This window comes from Phyllostomus hastatus, unplaced genomic scaffold (assembly GCF_019186645.2).
Source record: "Phyllostomus hastatus isolate PE091 unplaced genomic scaffold, TTU_PhHast_1.1 phas_contig_159, whole genome shotgun sequence".
In the NCBI taxonomy this organism is placed as follows: Eukaryota; Metazoa; Chordata; class Mammalia; order Chiroptera; family Phyllostomidae; genus Phyllostomus; species Phyllostomus hastatus.
In genome coordinates this window covers 9,206,542-9,224,376 of record NW_025333640.1, presented here as the reverse complement: position 1 = coordinate 9,224,376, position 17,835 = coordinate 9,206,542, and the positions used below count along the sequence as shown (strand labels likewise).

General features: G+C 34.1%; 1 protein-coding gene across 1 annotated transcript in view; it reads right to left on the bottom strand.

Annotated features, from left to right (window-relative positions):
* Positions 1–17,835, bottom strand: part of FBXO8 (F-box protein 8) — a 40,347-nt gene that overhangs the window by 7,776 nt on the left and 14,736 nt on the right. The window contains exons 2-3 of the mRNA XM_045831760.1: positions 15,051–15,387; positions 11,565–11,691 (exon numbers count right to left, since the gene is read on the bottom strand). Of these exons, the coding sequence (XP_045687716.1) occupies positions 11,565–11,691; positions 15,051–15,379 (456 nt within the window). The 5' untranslated portion in view covers positions 15,380–15,387. The remainder of the gene's footprint in view (positions 1–11,564; positions 11,692–15,050; positions 15,388–17,835) is intronic.

Genomic DNA, 17,835 nt, shown 5'->3' with positions numbered 1-17,835 from the left:
TAGCTCTAGAGATAAAAATGGGAAAAGAAGGCACTGGATTTGGTGATTGAGAAAAAAGAAAGCAGTGACTTTCAAGAGGTCTCTTTCCAGAGTAATGGGGACTCTCAAGTCCAAGTAGAAAGCTAAGGAAGGAACACAAAGTAAGGAAACAGGATAGACCACTCACTTGAAAAATATATTAGTACCAAGAAGTACAAACATGACAAAATTAAAGGGCAAAAAGGTAAAATGAAATTTTTTCCAAGGTAATTTTGACTCCTGCATGTCAGAAAACAAAAGAAAGAGCATCAATAGATACAGGAAAAGACTGATGTGCAGGAGAAAGAGGAGGTAATGTGAGCAGCAAGGCAGAGAGAAGAGGGGAGCAGGGGAAAGGATTGCGAATACAGGTGAGTTCACTGTGCTTTCTAAACCAGGTGGACAGACTAGCACTGCTGGTCCAGAGACAAGGTTTTAAGAAAGTGATAAAAGTGGAAAGCAGAGTGCATGTTGATTTTCTTGTTAGGGAGGACAGAGCATCTGGGGAGAGTCAGAAAAGAGAGCTGATTAGGATCCTGAGGCAACATGGTAAAGATCTACCAGGAATAGTGCAGGGTGGAACAAGGAATCCTCAAGGAATAAATAAAAGGAGAGCCAAGCAGCAATGAGAACCCAGGTAAAATTAATTCACGCTATCTCTTGTTAAGTTTTTCTTTAGCAGAACAGATGTTTCCAGCAATTTAAGGAAATAAAAGAAATTTTATAAAGCAGTTTCCATAGAGTGTCCCACTAAAATTTGGCATGTGAATCATAGCACCAAGCCTTATACAATAAAATTGGAGTGGTGAGCTGATCTGTCATAATTTGTTTAGGTGGCAAAAGCAAATAATTCAAGAAAACATGAATGTATCACTAACACCAATATTCAGAAGTCATTCAGAATGAAGAAAAGATGTTCTGGAGCTTAGCCACCTATATTATGCTCCTCTCCATTTACTCATTACTGTGAGAATGGCTCTTTCCACATAACAATTCATGGTTCAACATGTAGCTACTTTGGTTTTTTCTATTACATAAATACCTTACTTTCTCTCATCTTTGAAAAAGCCTGTTTAAAAAAATTAAATCACTATTATCTACAGTGTGTTTCAAAAGCAAAATCTACCAAATATATATACTTTCAGAACCAGAAAATATATATTTGGGAACAGGGTGAATTCTAGAAAACCAGGCATGCAAAGCCAAATAAAAAAGTACCGACTTTTGCTGTGAACTTAAAGGTACTCTTAAAAAAATAAAGTCTTAATTAAAAACAAAAGTGCAGACTGTCGGTGCTCAGAGTACGAGCTATCGGCATAAGCACTTGGCAAAAACACTGTGTAACCGCTGGTCAGTAAAGGGAATCATTAACAAAACCAAACTGTGGCATAAGAGGGAGTTCCCTTGTTTCCTACAGCACAGCTTAGGAAACACATTTAGTGAAAATCTTGATTTAGCCAGTTTTCTTCAAATCTGCTGTTGTATGTCACATGAAAATCCTGTGCTGTGGCTACTACCTTTCAGGTAATAAACCTATCCTTAGAGCACTACATAATAGGAAGCAAACTGGATGGTGTATTTAATTTTCTTTACTTAAAAAAGTTGAAGACTTTTAAAATAACAATCCTAAAATTTTAACAATAATTACTTATAAAATGTAGTTCAATCTAGATCTCTAATTTTTCTTTCAACATGACACTAATATACTAATATTCAATATACTGAACTTTAACATTTTCACAACAAAGTGATGTAAAAATTTTCATAACATCACATGTTATGAAAACTTTTGTTTTCTTAATTATTTCTAAAATATTATAGTACATCAGGAACAGCTCTCTACAGGTCAAATAACAGTATTCCCACTGTCTTGTTTGAAAAGGGCATGAATGGTTAAGATGAATGCTAATACTATTTCTTCTTTTTATAGTGCCTTCAGAATTGCTAAGAAAATTGTTAAATTTATTAATTTTTATGTAGTCCAGCAGCTCTCTTTCTCCTTATTTAATCGTATAACATGTGCTGTATAGTGAAGTGAAAAAAAACAAAAACAAAAACCCACCCTACATAGAACTCGAATAGGTACAATTCACCTAGAGATATCTATTCCGTAAATAAAAATCAACACCTTGCTCTTTGGCAGAAGTAAAATAAATGCAGAAGACTACAAAATGGGCAAGTCTAAGACGAGGTATCTATTTTCATCCTGCCCACTAAGTTTCACATTGCTCCCTCCCTTCTGGAAGCTTCCATGCCTTCTCCTATGTGTACAACTGACCTCAGCACATATTCCAGAAATGTCACACTGTGCATTCATTCATGGTGATTTAAGCTACTCATGCATACAATAATTATTATTCCCAATTCAGTCACTAGATTCAAAGATGACAGTAAAAGCTATGCCCAGGTGTTTTAAGTTGTCCTATGCACAAAGATTGCTTTATAAGAGTAATATTTTCCTCTTACTGAGGTACCCATAATTAGGCTGTTCATAGCAAGGCTCTGCGTGACTTACAACTCAGAGGAAAGGAGGCAATGCAAACTAGAAAAATAAATGCAAAGATAATTTTAATGTTAGTTTGAAATCTGAGTGGCAGATTTAAGTTTTGCCTCTTCCCTCGGAAGAACAGAGAGCTGCCCACGCTACGGGAGAGGGGACTGACAGCTGTGAAGAGAAGAGAGAGTGCCAGCACCCGTGGCCCATTCCCTCTGATGCAGCTACGGAATTTGGAGGTGATGAAGAGTCATGCTGTTCAGTTCTGAGTATGGAATACGGAAGGAAATCAGTTTCCTATGTACCTTGTTTAAACTGACAAGGACTTCGGCTTCCAATAACAATCTATATGTAACTTTTCCATACATTAAAGTGTACAATGTTCAGGAATTGCTGAGAACCGTCACATACACACCCTAAATTTTTGTAGCCAGCAGCAGTCAATAGGAAATTGCACATAAAGGAAGGACAGTTCAAAGAAAATTAAAAGAAGAATGGGAAGTCCCCTTTAATGGAGTCCAGGGAAAATGGAAGAGAGGCAGACAGATCCTTCTAATTCTTTTTCATAGGGGAGAAAGCAATGGCACTAGACAAAAAAACATAAACTCCAGTAGTCAAGGCTGTACATAACAATATAAGGTCCTTATTAATTAGTTCTAACAGCCTCGCACAGAAAAAGAGCCACAGCTGTGGGCTCTAATAGTCCCCAAAAGAGTCACACCAAGACTGGGTAGAACAATAAGATGATGAATATGAAGTTACCTCCGAATTGGTAAGTAACTACACAGCAATCATTATTGTAATTATTACTGACAAAGTTGCTGGTAGCTGAGGTAAGCTTCTTGAAAAACTCCCTTCTACTCTAATATGTCTGAAAATTAGAAAAAGAAAGCATTTTCATCAACACATAGAGATAAAACTCTATTAGTTAGGTCTAATTAACAGTAATTTACACTAATGAGAAAGTGACACATCTGAACACCAATGTTAACTAATTTAAAAATTCATACACAAAAACTGTATTTGTAATTTGTATGTGTACTGATTTAAATGACTAACTCTAGTTAAAGTTTTATATTATCCAGATTCTAAGATGTACATTCATAAATCTATTTTAACAGCTATTAAACAATTTAAAAAATAGCATGAAAAACACAAAATCTTAATCATAGAAAAGCAGAGAAGCAAGTTGGGATTTAAATGGAAGTTTCACTGCTAGCACATGTGTACACTTATTCATGTAATTAAAGTATCTGTCCATCCTACCACCATTTCAGCCAAGACTCATGTTTAATTTGAACATAATTTTGGACCCTGAATTACCGTTTAAAATGCCCTCAAAGTCTAAGTAGAACCATTGAAACAAGAAATTACTGTATGTGCAAAAAATTGCTCATCACATGCCAGGAAATGAAACAAAAGGCAAAGAGTATCACCATCTAAAGCTAGGAGATGTTGGTGTGACCAGTACACACTCCACCAGGATCATCATCAGGTGCCAAATATTTATCTACTGGAACCCAAAAGTTCCAAAGTGCTTGCCTCTTGGTAGTATAAGTTGTAGTTGTAACTCTAGTATAAATTTAAAGCTACATTTTAGTGAGCACTTAGAAGTACTAAGCTCTCAGAAGCACTAAACATACATGATTAGTTTTTAAGATTTTATTTGTTTTTAGAGAGAGAGAAAGGGAGGGAGAAAGAGAAGGAGAGAAACATCAGTGTATGAGAGATACATCAATCGGTTGCCTCTTGACCCTGGGGACCTGGCCTGCAAGTGCCCTGGCTGGGAATTGAACCAGCGACCTTCCAGTTCACAGGCCGGCACTAAATCTACTGAGCCACACCAGCCAGGGCACATTATTTCATTTAATTTTCACAACACCACAATGATATAGGAACTATTATTTCCCTGTTTTACAGATGGTGAAACTGAAGCACAGGGAGTTTAATTTGCCCAAGGTGAAAATCATAAAACTAGTAAGTGAAGAGATACTTAATAAATATTTGTTAAATGAATATTTGTAGGAGTTTATCTTTACAAAGACTCCAGCTGACTTTCAAGAGGAGTTCTAAACTTTTATGAACTATATAATTCAACTAAAGGGGAAAAAAGAAAAATAATTACAACAATAAAAACCTATAGTTGGGCCAAAACTCTAGTATGCTATGAAATGCTTTAAATTATAAACTCTCAAATTCTGGAGTCACCAGTCCAAATAATAAAAACCAAAAGCAATTTTACTCTAAACAACTCACACTAAATGAGATAACAAATTAGTACTTCCCATAGCATACTGAGGAGCACCAAAACAAAAACTATCGGATGGTTTGATTGAAGAATAAACCATGGAATACTCTAGGACTGAATCTCTTTTTCAATTAAACTAAGGCTAGAAATCAGCCTGGGAAATTTGATTCTCTTTGAAGCTTCTAAAAAGATGAGTCCACAGACAACCTTCAGTGGACTCATTTTAAAGCACATGCTAGAATGACTCTTGGAGACAAGAGAGGGAGAGGGTGGCCATGATATTGTATGGTCAGGGCAGAGTGCAGCATAAAGTTAAATTTAAAAAAATAAAGTAAGTCTTTATCCTAGTACGCACATGATAAAGGTGCCTTCTTAACCATAAAATCAACACACGAATCAGATTAAAACAGGTAGATACCTGTACACACATCATGTTGCTCTTGAAAAAGTGAGTGTCCTCCAGTTTTGTATGACCTGACTAGTTGTAACCAGACTGAAGGTACTATTAAAGTTCTAGACAGAGGATACTATTTGGCGCCAGAGAGGCATAGTTTTGCACTTTGACTCTAATGCTGATACAAGGAAAGGGACTGTGCCAATGAACTTGAGCATTTTAGCTCTTCTGGGTAAATAGTTCTTATAGAGGAAAAAATATATTTGGTGAGGGACTCCTTTCATTGTCAACTAGCTCCTTCTGCTGTGATTAAATTCTCATCAGCAAATCTGGGGATAAAATTAATTAATTTGCCAATGAGAAACGGCAATGTTTATTTTTATAAAAATGTGTTTGAGATGACATCAAACTACTCTAAATTTGGTTAATAGCAATAATAGTACTGAACATGATGATTATGCAGCATTAGGATGTTTTTGACTGAAAAATAACAGAAACTTCAATTCAAAAAAGTAAAGGAATTTATTATCTTGCATAACAAGGAGTTGCAAACTAATATGATTCCAAGATTGTTTAGTTCACACATGGCATTGTGGGACCCAATATACCAATGTCTAGAAGTGTGCATGTACATGCATGTATACACACATGCACACATGTGCACACACAGTACTACTTCTCTTTGTCTCTCTTTAAAACCTAAAAAGTCGTTCTCCACAAAATCTTTTCCAATCACACAGGTCAGAACTGGGTTAAATGGATGTCATGGAAGTGAAGGGGAACAGAACTGACATGATTAGTGTGGAATAATCTATACTCAACTGTAGGCTGGGCTGAAAGCAGCCTCTCAGCTGGTTTACAGGGAGGGGGTCTAAGTGCCGGGCTTTAACTGCTGCCTATCCAGGGCTTCTATGATTGTTTCAGAAATGACTTTACTGTAGGATATAGTGGTATCAGAAGGAACTCTAAGACATCTCCTGAGTTCCACCTTTTGTTTGCCCCTATTGTGTGCCAGTAACTATTTCCTTCTGGTAATTAGGTTTAATTACCTCAACCACAGCATAATTACCTACCCTCATAGACTTTTGTTTATTATTTGTCTGGTTTTGTTTTGGCCTCTCTGTTCAGTGGCAGAAGAACCTAATACGGCAAGAAGGTAGTCTCAACAGTCAACCTGAATTTTTGTATTTCTGGTGCCAATATTACCCACTTTGGGTATCAAGGCCTCTAACCCAGCAGAGCCCACAAATAAGGGAAGCAGAAGTACAAATTTTCCAAGTGGCTCACCAGTAAAAACTAGTGTTGCAGATGCTTGGATGCCTGCCCAAAGGCCATTTCACTCTATTCATTGCTTCCAGCATCTCAGTCACAGTTACTAAATCATGCTAGGTTTAGTCAATCATGTAATCCTTTCTGTTCTGTTCTCTGTGGGTCTAGGGGTGTTCATTTATTCAGTTCTGTTCATAAGAAATGAGCACATGTATACTGACGGCTCCTGAAAGACTTTTTCTCCCTAATAAGCATAAGGAATTGGAGGAGAGTTCCTTTGCCTGCCGTCTTTGTCCAGAGGGGAACCTCACATGAGAATGGGATGCTCTGAGCAGTGGTAGCCATCTTGCTATAAAGAAAGGGCAAAAATCAACACACTGAGTGAGGGTCCATGAGGGGACCATCATATCACTGGAATAACTCTGGGACACCTACCTCTGGGTGTCATTGGAAGTAAATAAATGTATATGTTTAAATAATTATTAGTTAGGTTCTCTGCCCCTTCAAGCCCAAACACCCCAAACACATACAGGGAAAAGTGCGTCCTGCAGGCAGCAGATCATAGCACGTGGTACTGGCTGAGCGGAGGAGCAGAGTGAGGGGCACTGAGGACAAACTATTCCTAGATATCTATTAGTTTATAACAAGCTAAGAGTTTGGGAATTTCAGTTTACCTTTCTTTCTCTATGCTATCAGGCACTGTTCAAAGTATACGTTCATCTTACTGACAAAGAATACATTTGGGAAAAGCTTATCTGTAAATTCTTCTGATACCAATCAGGGTTTTCTATCTCTAACAATAAGAATAAGAGTTATTTTTCATCACTGTTGCTGTGCTATGAAGTAACAACAAAGAACATCCTTCTGCTGTATGTTAGAGCAAAAAATCAGGACGATTTAATTTTTGAGATATTATTCATAAGAATTGAGTATAAACTCCTGTGCTCCTTTCTATAATCGAGAACCACAAATTTCCTGTTTATATTTTAGCTGGTTCAACAACAAAAAGAATTTGTTATCTTGAAAATAATTTACTTATGTATTTCCATCCAAAACACATGCATGGGTCAAATTTAAAATATTTTTCATAACAGATTCTAACCAGATCTAACACAATTCATAAAACCATATGCATGTGGGTGTTTTTGCATGAACACAGAAAAAAATGTGCTTATGTAGTTAAAAATAAAGACTTCTTTTACCTGACCACAATGAGGATATTATGTTTAAACACTTTTAAAACATGTATTTACACAGACAAAAATAAACCTATAATAAAGTAAGAAACCAGGTGCATTATCAATTTTTCAGACTCTAAACTTAAAAATAACTAGGTCAAGAAAGTGTTCAACACCAAATGGAGCACAAGGAATGTAGCTTACTGAATGATAAGTAAACTCATTTTACCACATTGCTGCTAGTGGAATAAAATCAACACACGTAACTTGTCCATGCAGGGGAGATACAGCCTAATGTAAACAGATGGTTTGTAGCATATTCCTTCACTAGAATGTGATCACCTGCCACAAAGTACACAAGCTCATGCACAAGATCAAGACGTTACGCACAGCTGAGATCACAATGGCATGCATATAACAACAGCGTGCTGGAAAATCGTACCACGGACTGTGCAGATCTTCTCCCCCACCCCATGAGCCACTGCCAGCAGTTGCTGTGGAGTTTGGTTACCCATATCCGTGACATGAACGATGTCCTTTGGAGAATCTTGTTCCCTGTGGCTGTAAGTATTCTTATTTTGATAATATTTTAATGATGCTCGCTATCAAAAATGTTAAGTAAAGAACTAGAAATTATGGGAAAGTAGACTTTTTTTTTACAATACTGAACAATTATATACATCTTATCTCAGGTACTCACATTAAACACCACTTACATTTAAACATATCAAAACTAATTTACTTTTTAGGCTTAAATTAAGCCAAAAATAACACATCTGATGACAGTGCTCCAGTGAGGAGAAAAAAAAATTCAACCTCCAAAAACTACTTACTAATTTCTAGCATTCAAAAAAACATGGCAAGAGTCATTCTAAGATTTGGCTAATGTATAACTCATACAAAGAAGTTCTACATAAAAACATCACTTAGGATATCTCTTTGAATTACATGATTTCAGTTTTGAAGCCTTGACTTGGATAAACAACCAAATTGACATTATTTATATTAGTCAATGAAAGAAAGTATAAAATATAGTTATTAAAATACTTCCCCTCATTTCTCTGTACCTCTAAGTGTATTTCAAGATCTTTCTTTGCTATTTATATACCAAGGACATTCTAGTAAAGACAGAATTCTATTTTGCTATTAGGCAACACTTGCTAAAATTACTAATGTTCATAAAAGCACAGAATCAAAATTCTGGAACCACAGGTCACTTTGAATGGTGCAGCTCTGTGCCTCCTGGCAGCACTCTGTGCCGGTCTCAGAACAGGGAACTCAGTACTTCGGGAATGCTGCAGGGTATCTTTAAATCAGGCCAGGGAGTGAAGAAAAGGAAAATACAGCCAACTCTCAATAACAATGGGAGGTAGGATGAATAAGTAATTCTGAAGATCTAAAAACCTTATTTTAAATAATAACTTTAATCCCCTCTTTTAGCAAACATTTGACTTAAAAATTTTTAACTTTTCATTAGATAAAAAGAGGACTTCAGTTTTACCTCTTTTCTCTGCCCCCCCTCCAAACACTCTAGAGGAGGTATAACAAGAACTCAGTAGTCTGACATATGTAGCTGCAAAGATAGAAATATATTTTGACATCTAGCTTTTCCAATTTAGATATTTAAAAATATCCATCACATTCTAGTATATCTAGCCTATCTATATTTTCATTTTTGCATAAAAATGGTTTTATAATTTGCTTAAAGAATGGATACTCCTTTAGCAAGGAATGACACTTACCACAATCAGTGTCAGCAGTTATATCCAACTTCTCTGACTTTTGTAAACTACAACTTGGCGCTTACCAAGTTACATTTTCCTTAGAATGTAATATTTGCAAGTGAGATGAATGGAAGATGACAGTTTTACTCAACATCTCCATAATTAGGATAGGAGCCAGTGAGCCTTGATAAGCTGGGCATGATAAGACTGGGGCTTGTAATAGCTGCCTTTCTGACTCATGTATCCAGAGCGAAACACTGTATTACCTTGCTTCAGTTCCTCTCTAGTAATCATCATTCAATTAACTCAAGAGACTGATGCGAAATATGTACTTTATTTTAAAGTTCATCAAATGAACTGTTTTAATTAGCAATAAGTAATGCCTAATTCTAATAAACATGAATAATTAAGTCTCTGAAACCATGTCATTCTTCAAACACATTAAGTTGTGGTTAATTAAATTTCTTGTACAGAGCAGGTACGTCACACTACAAGATCAAAGAGGTGACATACTTACTGGTGCTGTATATTTAAACAGAAGAGAACTTGGATTTGATCAAAAACAAAGTAAAAAGAAGTGTATTTTATGATAAAGGCATCAGAAAAATTTGAGATAAAGTGACAAGTCATAAAACCTAAATTAATGATAGCTTATCTACTCATTTGCCTTCTAAAGAATGATTAATTTCTAATCAGTATTATACTGGTTTCAAATGTATAACATTAACTTATTTTAAATCATCCTACTTTTATATAAAGTTATCAGTTTTCTTTCATTAAAAGTAAAAACTCTTTAAACAGTGGTGAAAGAAAGGAACAAATATCTTAATTTAAATATTTATACCAGGCTTAATATTTTGTATATATATATACACACACACTTTGTTATATTTGTGGGGCTACGACTTAACTGATAATATATATGTATCTTTTGTAGTGGTGTTATATTTTTCATTCATGTACAAAAAATTAACTCAGAGAAAGAAATCATATATAACAAACAAAAATCAAATTAACTTAAAAAATATGGTATCATTTATATTATATGAATATTTATAAAATCAGTATTTCTATTTAATATTTAAATATTTTACATCAGAGAAACATTTCTCTAATTATAACATAGCAGGAGTTAAGATATTTTAGCCCTGGCTGATGTGGCTCAGTGGTTGAGCACCAGCCTGTGAAACAGGAAGTCGCTGGTTCAACTCCCGGTCAGGGCACATGCTTGGTTCTTGGTTGGGCTGTGCAATCAATGTTTCTCTCACACATTGATACTTCTCTCCCTCTATTTCTCCCTTCCTTCCCCTCTCTAAAAATATAAATCAGTAAATAAATAAAATCTTTTTTAAAAGTTAAGATATTTTAAAAGCATTTGCATGATTTAAATAGCTTCCAGTACCGCTACAACAAATGAAACAAAAAGTTGGGTTTTGAAAATTAAGTAAGTTAAAATAATTGCCACTTAAGTTTTTTACACAGAAAATAATACAGAAATAGTAGTACTAAGTGTTATTAATTATTATTAGATTTCTAAGAATAAATCTAGTAGGTATTTAAACATCTATCTGAAAATATGAACCTTTGCAGGATATATTAAAGTGAGAATAGAAGGACAAAAGTAGGTGAAACAACTGTCTTTTAATCATCCTTATGTATTATGTTAAGAAAAAAATTAACTGTTAAGCAGTTATTCTTGCTTTTCCTATCTTCTCTTTTTTTATTTGTGTTTGTCTTTTAAAAAATTAAATAACAAATATAAGATTATTCAATTATATAACAGAATCTAAAAGCAGTTTCTATGTCAACATGGAACTAGATTGTTAAAGGCATTACTTAAAGACAACATTTTGACGTATCCCAAACTAGAACAATGCCTTTTGTGATTATCTTTGATAAAAGTAGTCATGTATAAACATAAACAAAGCAAGAAGAAAATGCTGCCAATAAAAGCTGATGACCATGTTTTATGTTCTCCACTTATAATGCAGTAAATCTCAATCAGGTCCAGCAGAGGACTGCATGTGTCATGGAAGCTGCCACACAAAATGAGCAGGTAGAGAGACTACAGGGTGACATGGAAAGGTAAAAACAGCAATAACTCAAATACTGGGCTTTGCAGTGATTGAAAAGGCATGTGAGGTGACTTGTTATCTTACTTGCAGTTTATTATATTGGAAAGTTGCAGCAAGAAAGTAATAAAGTTCAACTGTTACAAATATTCACGTTCTTCACTTACCTCGTCTGGATTGGCATTGAAAGTGAGGCTGCCTTCATCCAGCTGCATGTATAATTTTCTAAAAGAAAATCCTATAGGTGGGTTCTTATTGTATATGGAACAGTGACCCCAAGTGGATTTACACAACCTGTAAAAGATAGAATCAGACAAGGGAACATTATTTAATTTCCCAAGTTAAATGTGTACAAAAATGATAAAATAGTAACGAAATGATATCAAATTAGATTTTACAGATCTAAAGTTTAAAATGTTTGATTTTATATTTTTAAAATGTGTTTACTGGAGTATGATAGATAAATGCCTTCAATTTAGCAATTCAAATGGTACTTAATGTGAGTTACAAAGATTAATAATATTCATAAGTATTATCCGAAGCTAAATATAAACTTAATAATAATGATGATAGCTAACATTTACCAAGTACTTACTAAATGCTGGGTACTAACAGTATTAACTTGCTTAATCTTTATAATAATCCTACAATGTTGGTGCTACAAGGGAAAGGAACACAGGCACCATAAAAAAGATGCCCAAGGCTGCAAGCAGATTTGTATAAAGGCAGGATGTGAACCCAAGGAGTCTTATTCCAGAGCTTGCAATCTTAACTAGGAGGCAAAACAGGATTAAGTAAAATACGTGCTCAGTAGTGACATAAAAACGAATGGGGAGGAGATGGAGATTGCTGGGCAAGGGGAAAATTTTTTTTTAACTGTGTAGATTAACAACAGGCAAACCACACATTGAAATTGTAATGCTATAACTTCAATACATATACATCAAAAGCTGTGACATTAAGCAGAGCTGTTTTTAAGATAATGCTTCAAAACACGGGCTCTTTACTATCACAGTGATACATGATTGTTTAAAAATTCAATAAAATCCAAGGTGCTAACAGCTTATATTTGAAAACACACTATTTCTGCAGATTGGCATAGTTGTTTTGAACTCTGCACAGAGTCATTAGCTACTGGTCATTATTTGAAAGGTAATGTTTTACCTTATTACAATGCCAGGAATTCTAGCTATATATCACTGATCATAAAATATAAATATGTTGCTCCAGAGACATGGAAAATACTGAAATTATATTGTCAAATATCTTTTAATAACTCTCTCTCAAAGTGATCTGATTTTTGTGTGTGTTAAAAAACACCTACTTATATACAATACACAGGTAATCTATTATAGAATCGTATACCTGAAATCTATATAATTTTATTAACCAATGTCACCCCAATAAATTCAATTTAAAACAACAACAAGCACCTACTTGTAGAGATAAACATTAAATAATTTCATTTTGTGATATTCATTATTAATTTTTGGCTTTAACTTCCTTCTTTTCACATACACACAATGTACAGAAAAACAAACAGTTACTTGCTCAGCCTATACTATCAAAAATTGTGAAAACAGTTGGGTAACATATCTAATTTAATATGAGGATATCTTCTTAATAGTTAATTTATATCCTTACATTATTTTACCAAAAAATAATTTACTTTAAAACAGTAAGTTTAGATGGAAGGAGACTTGACTTGGGGAGGTGAACATACAATACAATATACAGATGTGTTATACAGATGTACAATATGTATATACAATATGTATATATACATGTATAGGTATATATATACAACATACAGATCTATTATACCCGAAGCCTATATAATTTTATTAACTGTTGCCACCTTGATAAATTCAATTAAAAATAAAGAAAAAATAAAACAGTATGTTTAGTAACTTTTTTAGAAAATTATCAATGTTTCAGTTCCTCTTTAACCTAGTCCCATAGTTTTTGACTTTTATTACTAAGCAATAGAAACTTAGTAAGTGTTCAACACATCCACAGTTTAAATAAAAACTAAGCCAGTCTTTAATTTAAAATAGCAACAATTTATCACTAAGAAAAAAATCCACGTGTCATAAAAAAGGGCATAATTATGTGGTAAACCAAAAGGAAGCATTTCTGAAAGAAATTAACCATCCAGATTTAAATCCCAAATGAAAAATACATCATTCTGGTTGAATTCATTCAGATGAGTTTAGATATAAACTTTTTTTCAAAGATAAGAACATAAGTTTGCTGGAAATACTAAAATGTAGAAAGGAGATTATAAATAAAATGAACCAGTTTTAAAGTATTTTTATTTTCTCTTATACTAAAACATTTAAAAAAGTAACTATAATTTATTTTAAACATTACTAATTAATATAATTTCCTCTTACTTTTGTAGTACCTTCACTATGGGAAGACAATGAGAGAATGGCAAGATGATTTATATCTATTTAGAGGCGGAAAAATGAATTATATAATTAAACTGTAATTCTGTTGCATCAGGAAGCCTGAGGAATGTCATTGTTGATAATACATTTTGACTAAAGATTGCTATTTAGATAATGTATTAATTCAATTAGATTTTCATTTAGAAATCAAAGTCTCAAAAAGACTTTTTCTTACTTTTTAATTAAATTTATCACAGTGACATTGATTAATAGGATCATACAGGTTTTGATGTACATTTCTCTTTTTTTTACATTATTTTTTCCATTAACATTTATCACCCCATACCCTCTTCCACCTCCATCACACCCTTCATGCCCAATAATCTCAAGTGTACATTTCTATGATGCATGATCTGTATAGTGCATTGCATGCTTTGTAAAAGGCATGTTTTATATTATTATGCTGTTCCTTTTTAAAATAATGAGATTTAAATAAACTATGGTAAAGAATGCTAGAAAACCAATGATTCTCCTGTTTGGTACATTTTCACAACTCAAGTACGTATGTTACTTAGGGATTAATTTAGGTTCCATAAAATAGGTTCTATTCCAGCAAACATTCTTAGATTTATAGCTTAAATTTAAACTGGTATAATAGCTACTAAAATTTCTATAATTTATATTCAGTTTAGAAAATAGATCATCTCCTTGTTTTCTAATCTTTGCCTACTTCATTGAATACATGGTGGTTAGAAAAAAAAGTAGACAAAATATTCACCAAAGTTTGTGCTAATAAGCACCTCTGATAAAAAAATATAAATGAGTAAACAAACACACATATACTCCATCTGTACCAATAAAAACAGTAAGATTTGAAGAATATTGATTTTTAGGTATGCCTATTCTTTATAAGGGAAGCACAAACTACACCAGCTTTAGATGATAAGTTCTCACTTAACAATTTATATTTTTAGACTAAACTGGCAATTTTTGATTTGTAACAACTGACACATCTTGATCGGTAACCTCTCTTCTAACTGTAATTCATTATTTTCTTTCATACCGACCTTCTTTTCCCAATATCAAATTTGACTGTGATGATAACTCTATCTTTGCATTCTCAGGTTTTAATAAAGAACAACTTAAATACAAGTCCTGGTGACAGAAATATTTCATAACACATGTATATCTAGTACGAAAAGAACAGTTAAGATGGTATGTTTAGAGATATCTGAATTGAACATGGTGGGTTAAACTTACCCTTGCCACAGAAGTTCATCGTTAGCGAGGTCCTGCCAAACACATGAAGCTAAGCAGAGGTCAGTTGCATTCAGGTAGGACAAGATGGTAAAGCTTAGCTCGGGGGGCAACATTTCCAAATTAATGAATCCTTCCTGTTCTTTAGATTTCCTTGCCTTCAAGAGATGATATATATCAATGCCTCCTTGGACTTGTTTACGATGACTGGAGTTAGAAATGCTGCTGGCAGCCATCCTCCTGCTCTGCTCTCTGCTGAGGTAGCCTTGTTCACTATAGCCTTCCTGTTGTAGCTGCTGGTTTCTGGCCACTCTCCACAGCCCCTGACCCATCTGCAAGCCTGGGAGAAAGCCAAATGCAAACGGTCACATTAAAAAAGGAACCTGCCTTTCCCAGTGGTGCGACTCTGACATGAAACATTCATTTATCAGAATTAACATTCCTCATTAAAGCATAATAAGGCGTAATATATTACAAAGCATAGCTGGTATATCATAAGTAGAAAACTTGGACAAAGAAAGTTTCAGAAATATTGGGTTTGATTATCACCTTTATCCCAGTTTACTAACTACTTTTAAAGTCCACAGGTGACATAATAATTTTTCACATGGTGAGATTTAAAAGTTACTGGTGTCCTAAAGACTTACAAATTATAATCATGTGGACTTATGGGCCAGTATTAAATAGAGCTCTGATCAGAGCACAGGACTTGAGTTAAAAGGCCTCTAGACCCTGCTTTTTATCACAACTCAGGCTAAACTAAGCTAGCCCCTTTTAACCAAACCCCCAGATGCATAACAGCTGTGAAACAGGCTTTTAGTTTAATTCTTGCCAGTCTACATTTATGTTGTAGACTGTAATAAAATGTAACATAGGCCCTGAAGTCTAATTCAGAAACCTTATAAATTAGACACCTAGAACTCCATGATAAATAGCTCAATAATGACTATTTGGTGGTGGTGTTGCTTTAAATAAAAATCATAATTTAGACTAATTTTCCAGTTCTTCTCCAGATAGCCCTGTGGATTACTGAGAGATAACTGGGAAAGGGCAGAAGAGAGTGTGCTCTAGTCTCCTCCACCTCCTTCTCCACTCAGCTGACCTCCAACCAGAGCAACTCCACATCTAGCTGTGACAAATATTAGACTTTACCGCATACAAATACACAGAAAACAAATGGCTTAGAACTTCCTATTTGATCTTGGCTTTAAAATAAGTAACTTTTCCTAGGCAAATAAATTCATTGAGGAAAGTGAAATCAGAAAGAGCTTTTAGCTAATATAAATAATTACTTTCATGATCTCTTTTCCAAACAAAATATTCTTGTTTTATAAACTGAAGTTGCTACTAATATGTGTATGTATTTCAAAAGTTTGGGGAAAAAACTGGTTTTTGTATAAAAACATTAAACAAAATTTGATAGCACAGCCTGACCTTAAAACACAGTTTTGTTTTAATTAGCTGTTTACAATAAAGATTAACAAAAACAAAAGAAAAACAAAACCAAGAAACAAAATTCACAGATAACCAGAAATGTTGAAAGTTACTAGGAACAACTTGAGTAGAATTTCAAAGAATGTCAAAGTTATTATTCTTTAGTATCTGTAAAGGCATGACCCACATGCACATTTCTTGCGTTGCTGGCCATTTTTTGGACAATGGTCACTATAACAGGTCACTTCTTGATGAAAACAAACAAACACAAAGTGTCCAGGATAATTTTTTACTCCTCCTCCTTGCAGGAGCTTAGACTTGGGATGGGAGATACCAAGAAAAGAAACATATTAATGATTTTTAAACGTGGAGAGATTTGTTTTTACAAAGAAACCACAGAAGAAAATCTTTCCTCCCTACAACACAAAGCAGGATAGTGGTGCCAGTTCCTCTTTTAGTGGTTAAGCTACAATAATTACATTCTTATTTTTATGATAGAATCTTAAGATAATAAAAAGATAAGCCACTGACTGGGAGAAAATCTTTGCAAAACACTATCTGATAAAGGACTGGAATCCAAGATATACAAAGATCTCTTAAAATTCAACAAAGAAAAAAAAACAAATAATCCACTTAAAAATGAAAAAGATCTCAAAAGATGCCTTACCAAAAAAGACATAGATAGCAAATATGCATATGAAAAGATGCTCAACATCACATGCCATTAGGTAGTCACAAGTCAAAACAGCAATGAGACAGCTACTACTACACTTCTACAAGAATGATTAAAATCCAAAGCAGACACCACCAAATGCTGACGAGGATGGGGGAATGCAACACGGCACAGGCACTTTGGAAGGCAACATGGCAGTTTCTTAGAAAACTAAACATGCTTTTATCATGTAATCCAGCATTCATGCTCCTTGGTATCTAACTAAATAAGTGAAAATATGTCCACACACAAACCTGTTCATGAAAGTTTATAGCAGCCTTAGTCATAATTACCAAAATTTGCAAGCAACCAGGATGTCCCTCAGTAGGTGCATAGATAAACTACAGTACATCCAGTATATCCTTGTGATGGAGTATTTAGTACTTTTTAAGGTTTGATAGCTCAAGCCGTAAAAAGATACGCAGGGAACTTAAAGGCAAATTACTAAGTGAAAGAAACTGATCTGAAAGTCTACATAATATGATTTTAAGTATATGACATCCTGAAAAAGACAAACAACAGAGAGAATAAAACAATTTACACACACCAAAAATACAGAGTATCAAAAAAAGTGGAAGGAATTTTAAGTTTGCTTAATGTTTAAATGTCATATCATATTACAACATATGTACAATTTAATTA